The sequence below is a fragment of the Calidris pugnax genome, unplaced genomic scaffold (genome assembly GCF_001431845.1).
Source record: "Calidris pugnax isolate Ruff unplaced genomic scaffold, ASM143184v1 scaffold2, whole genome shotgun sequence".
Taxonomy (NCBI): Eukaryota; Metazoa; Chordata; class Aves; order Charadriiformes; family Scolopacidae; genus Calidris; species Calidris pugnax.
Window position 1 is genome coordinate 2,450,588 of NW_015090766.1, and position 6,000 is coordinate 2,456,587.

General features: G+C 35.4%; 1 protein-coding gene across 2 annotated transcripts in view; it reads right to left on the bottom strand.

The window, feature by feature from the left end:
- Positions 1–5,640, bottom strand: part of FANCC (Fanconi anemia complementation group C) — a 65,127-nt gene extending 59,487 nt beyond the window's left edge. For both annotated transcript variants that reach the window (XM_014936077.1, XM_014936068.1), the window contains exons 1-2: positions 5,476–5,640; positions 3,792–3,876 (exon numbers count right to left, since the gene is read on the bottom strand). In XM_014936077.1, the coding sequence (XP_014791563.1) occupies positions 3,792–3,876; positions 5,476–5,640 (250 nt within the window). The remainder of the gene's footprint in view (positions 1–3,791; positions 3,877–5,475) is intronic.
- Between the last annotated feature and the right edge of the window lie 360 nt (positions 5,641–6,000).

The window sequence follows — 6,000 nt, forward strand, 5'->3', positions numbered from 1 at the left end:
TATGAACTATACAGAAAGAGGGGGTGGAGAGGGGAAGAAAAATCAAGTCCAAATCGCCTACCCAAACAAAGTATACAGATAAACAGAATGAGTCAAAAGAAGGAATACTTGAACTATGTATATCTACTGTACACCATTAAGTCATTTTATTTAAGTTATGGTTGTCTTTGACCTAAAAAAATAGAGGAAAGAAGTGGAAGAACATGTATGTAACTGCTTAATTAAATTTCTCCATGAAAAGATTTTTTGCTATACATGGTGATTTGCTGCATACTATAAAGTAAATTGCATATATTATTGCCTGTCAGAAATGTAAATCATTATGATGAAAGCTAAAATGATGAAAACAAGGCTTAGATAAATGACATACTGGTGCACTTTGCCAGTATAATGAGTTTACACAGATTTAGCTAGATACATTCAAACTTCAATCTAAGTGAACCAACTTTAATTTGTGTTCCCAAAAAATAAGGGACTTGTACAGCTTCACAATTTTCCCAGTCAAAACTACTTTTTGACTACAACCAAAACTGAAGTAGCCTCCCATAGATCTGTGAAATGTAGGAAAAGGGACCGTACAGTCCTCTTGCTGAAGTACCCGGTGACACTCTGAGGGCCACTCTCAAGTTCACTGTTTTCTTTTCAGAACTGCTTTAGAACTGGACATGAAAGATGGGAAGATTAAGAATAAGGGGGCACAGATCTTAAAATAATTATCGCAGCTGGAAAAGATAATCACATTAAAAGACCAAGCACAGAGAGCTACAGAAAACTTACTGGTGGGGTTTTTCCTCCCATTTTTCTGGTAACTGTAATCCCCATGGAAAACGTACCACCATGGTATGCACTGAAAATCATTATCAGGATACAAATGAAGGCATTTGATCTTATTATGGCATGAAAGACTCACTACCCAAATAAATATCCAATTATTATGTCCAAAGGAATAAAATTAGTAACTCAAAGGTGGAAATTATATCCCCCAAAAGGTCACCAATTATCTACTGTACTAGGCTAATATTGTAACTCCAACTAAAGGAATGAAAATTTTCTGTAGGAAATTTAAGACAGCTTGGAAGCTAGTTTGTTAAAACAAACAAACAAACAAAAAGCCCAATCCTTTTTGATGAATCAGACTGCATTTCTTCCCTGCCAATCTCACATCAAAAAGAAAAAAAAAAAAAAAGAATAAGAAAAAAAAAGGCAATGCTTTTCTCATAATACAGTGTGGTCTCAATCATCCTATGACACAGTTAGTTTACAAATACCCATATGAAGGAACTAATAGGAAAACCCTAATCTTACAGCCACAAATATTCTTTTTAGAGCTTGCTGTAAAATTTTATTGAAATATATCCGAAAATGTTGATTAGCTAAAACAGAACTTTTTGTGGAAACGAATGCATACATAACCAAGCATGCTCACACACATACACTGACATAGAGCCACCAAGAAATTCCCCAGCATTTATCGTATTAGTTTGGGATTCAAGACATTTGGGCTCAAAACTCAAACCAGGAGGGTCCTACTGAGGAGATAATCCCCCAGTCCATAGAAAAAACACTGGAATTCCTTACCAAGTCTGAATTCCTCATGTATCCCTTGTGGTTTAGGACCACAAGTACAGCCATGAGATTTTATTTAGTCGTGCTTCCTTCACATTAGCGTTCTAAATAAGGCTAACTTGGTCACCTCCTGCTCAGGAGTGTTTATGAGGAGATTATTTACCCTTGGAGACCATGCTTCCTGCACTGAGTGGTCAGCCATGTCAGCCTCCAGCATCAACAGACATTCATCTAAGGTGATAGGTATTGTGGTTTGGACATGATGCAGAAGCATAATGTTTTTCCTCCTCCGTTTATTAGTTCGAAAGACTGAATTGAACAAAATTAGTTCCTTCTTCTGCGAGGGTGGTCTGGTCTCTGACACATGTCTGAATGAGCTATTTATCCAAATGAGAAATTACATGAAACCCACTTGAGAGTCAGCATCTGCTATAGCCAGCACTATCTTAAACAATGTCATCAGAAGTAGTGCCAAACAAAACGAAAATCTGCTGAATCTAAAATGCCAGCAGTTCAAAGAGCACTCAGGTGGCTCTAATAAGAGGAAGTGGTGGGAATGTATACGCATCTTCAGGTCTATTGATGTCAGAAAAACTCCTTGACTCATCTTTAATGCTTAAAGTGAAGCATTCCATTTTGAGCAAGTTAAGTTCTCTGAATTGGCATCCTTGCAACTTTGAGATCCATAAAAAACTTAAAACTCCATTTTCTTGCAGTCTTCAGAGGTAATGATCAACTTGCAGGAAAAGTGTTTTTCTTGCTTTAGAAAATGCTGAGGGATACCAAAGAAGACAAAGAAGTAGAAGTAGAAGAATCCTGGATTGTTGTGAAAAGGAGTCAAAAGCAGAAATAGATGGCTTTCAATTTTGATGAAATATATAGAAGAAGCTACTTTATATACCACAATACATTTTCAGCTCAGAAAAAATGATGGTCTAAAGACTTGTATATTAAAAAAAAACTTAGAAGAAAAGCATGTGTGTAATTGTTAACATCAACAGTTACCAACATTCTCAAAAACAGGAACTATGATTGAAAAGGGAAACATTGTAAAAATAAGTCTATCGAGTATGAAAAGGCTTTTCTCAAAAGGTGCCACAAAACCACACATTTGCTGCTCTATGAAAGTGATCTATGTTTAAATCTATGGATCCTTCCAAAATTTTCATTTCAGAGAGGAAGTGCTGATATAACATCAATCTACCATGTGTTTTGCAGACAAGTTCATTCTGCTTGTGCTTGGAGGAGTCTAGAAGATAAAGCCAAACCAAAAGACATATCATCACATTAGCCTAATGCTGTGTGTAACTTAATAGGTGAACTTCCAGGTGAACGTAAAAATTGTACTTTGCGGTATTTCCCCAAAAGGAAGTATAAACCTTTTTTTTGTAGTTGTAGTAATAGCAGGAGACTGGCAAAAGATTATTTAAGGGACTCGCAGAGAAGCTCATAATTAGCTTTCTGCTTAAGAGTAGATTCCAAGTCATTTATCAACATATCAACTTCTCAGTTCCTGAAAAATGTACTGGAACCACTGGTGAGGTAGCACAACAAGTACTTTCTCCTCCCTCCCAAGAGTTTTCCTGTCCCCAATTTCTTTTCTTTATTCTTATCTACACACATATACACCACCAGTAACAGGCTCTTGGGTTTTTGTATGTTTTTTTCCACTTCACTGTTTTGCTTTTTATTCCACGTGCATTTTCACTAGCTTGCAAGATAGGGAAAAAGCACATTCAGAACAAAGTCAATAAAAACAAACACAATCATAACTTAGTACAGTTTTACACTAATATAAAAACCAACACAAATATCACAAAAATATTCTGATGTATAACTGGAAGAAACTTCTTTTGAAAGTAATCTGAAACACTAGATTCTGTACATTCTGAAAACCTAACAAAAATGTAATTAATACAAGAAAATAAAAATGGAAATCAAGACACACATAAGCACTCACTGGTTTTAAAAGTCACTGCTACTAAATCAAGATTCTATAACTAATCCATGAAATTAATTAGCTTTCAAAGTAAATTTAAGATTTCTCAATGTCACATCTTTTAAATAACTTGGCTAACCTTTCCATCTCAAAATTTTACTTAAGTGAAAAAGAATGTTGTGTTATTATGGAAAAAAAATCAAAGTATTTAACAAGTTGCATTTTCCTAATTCATAGAGAATAAAGTTTATGAAACTGCTGCAGAAATATCATTACACATTCTTACCGTATCCCATAACAAAAGGATTCCAACAAAGCCTTCCTAGAAGTTGGCCAATTAAAGGGAACTGCTGGATTGCTACAATTGAATCCTGTTAAAACAAAAATATAATAAATATATTGCACATCAAAAGTATCTTAGGAGAACTGTTAATGACACAGATTGTCATAAATTACAATCCTACTGATTTTGCTGTGAAATGCTCTGGAAGCAAAACACCTGCATGTATGTAATAAAAGCAGAATTTCCTGAAATTGGCTATAATGTCATAATAATTCAAATAAGTTAAAGCTTAAGTAAGTAATTTCCTCACCTAATACTTAATTATGGTAGAAAATCTGTTCATTTGCCTCACATCCAGTAATCAGAAAACAGTATTAGGAACCAAGATTTCATAATAATAAAAGCACAAGCGAACTATATTTGTGTTGATCGTCATTGCTTTAATATACTGTCTCATGGAGTTTCTGAAGAAATTAATACCTACTACGGCATAAAACCAAGTATCTTTCTGTTACTTCCGCTTGCTTTCTTTAAATTAAATTACATAATGACTAGTCCATAACAAACTGCAATTTAGCTTTTAACCAAATAGAAAGCAGCTTCACTATAAAAGCAGTAATGTAGTTCATGTACAACCCTCTGTAATCAGTCTTATTTTTCCATTTTTGTAGCTTTACTATCTCATAAATGAAGGCTTTTAAAAACGGTGCTGTGCTGAGATAGCATGCAAGTAGCAGGAACGATAACCATCTCCTGCTGCTGCAATAAATTCCTTACATTTGTCTCACATTTGGGGCTAGCCCTAGACTTTCTGGGGCCATATTCACAAGGTCCACTTCAGGCCAAGCCTCAGATTACTTGAAGTAGAAACATTAAAAATAGATATTTTTCACCTTCTTAAGAAAAAGTTACCTATAAATACAGGAAGAAACATCACTGCCTAGAAATCTTTTATCTCAAAATTAAATTCAGTTCAGAAAAAAGTATCAACTCTGCAGTCTTTAGATAAGAAGAATATTTAATAAGAAGTACTTCCAGAAGAAGTCAGTCTCATGCCATAATGCAGCATTTCTAAAGCTAATTATACTGAATACATATCCTGAAAAAGCCAAGCTCAGGAAAACATACAGAAAACAAAAAATATAAATAACTAAACTTACTTTTAAAAAAAGCACTCCGGTGAGTGCAGACAATAATTAAATTACTAAACAGAACAGCCAGTAGCATATGCCAAGGATCTGACCATGCTGCTAGAATTCACTATGTGTGCCATAATACTGGGGTTAACGTGTCAACAGACTCTCTCTAAGATTTAAAGGATCAGTTACAGTTTTGCATGTTAAGGCCTTTAAATAATCCAATTTATGACCTGACAACCAGAATCAAATTCTTGTTTATTTTAAAGAGTTTTTTAAAGAGGCTAGAGCATTGGCTGGGAAATCTCACGTGACAACAACTAATCAAGAAGAAAAAGCTCCTTAGACAATAAATCAGGGAAACAGGAAGCCCACTCCTGTTTGCATTACCTGTGACCGTTTCCCCAGCTTGCCTCTTTGATCCAGCAATACATTAGCTCAATAACACAAACCCCTTTGCTACTGTTAGTTTCTGTTTTGTCAAAACACGGGGCAGATTGTTTCTGAGGATGTCTTCAAAACGGGTCACTCTTCCTCTTAAGGTTGCTTACCGTATGTTTTAAAGTTTCATAGACCTGATGCAGAAACTCCTGGAGCTGAGGCAAGTGAAGGCACACATCCTTCTGTGACTCCAGCGTGGTGGCTTGGCCCCATTTAATAGCTTTATCCAACCAATATACAAAGTCCAGTTTGGGCACTGCAGTGTCCTGGGCCATTCCACAATCCTGAAAAAAAGTTTATAACTCCCCATCAGGCAGCACTAAACACTGGCTTCAAACCAAGAATGAAGACGGGGAGAAGGATATATGCTAATTTTTTTGTGTTCATACATGAAGGGAGGTGTAGGAGGTGTCTTTGCATTTACATCTCAGAGGGTAAAATAATAACACCGTCGTATCGAAGTAGGAAAGAAGGACACAATAATCAGTAAATTACCTTAGAATATACCACTCAGCTGTTTCAGGCTTTTGTGATCACCAATATTTCACTCAGAGTATTAGAATAATGAGTGTGCATTTATTTAGATTGCTTTGCATGACAGAAAACTGAAAATGTCCATTTCAAGATAAATGAAA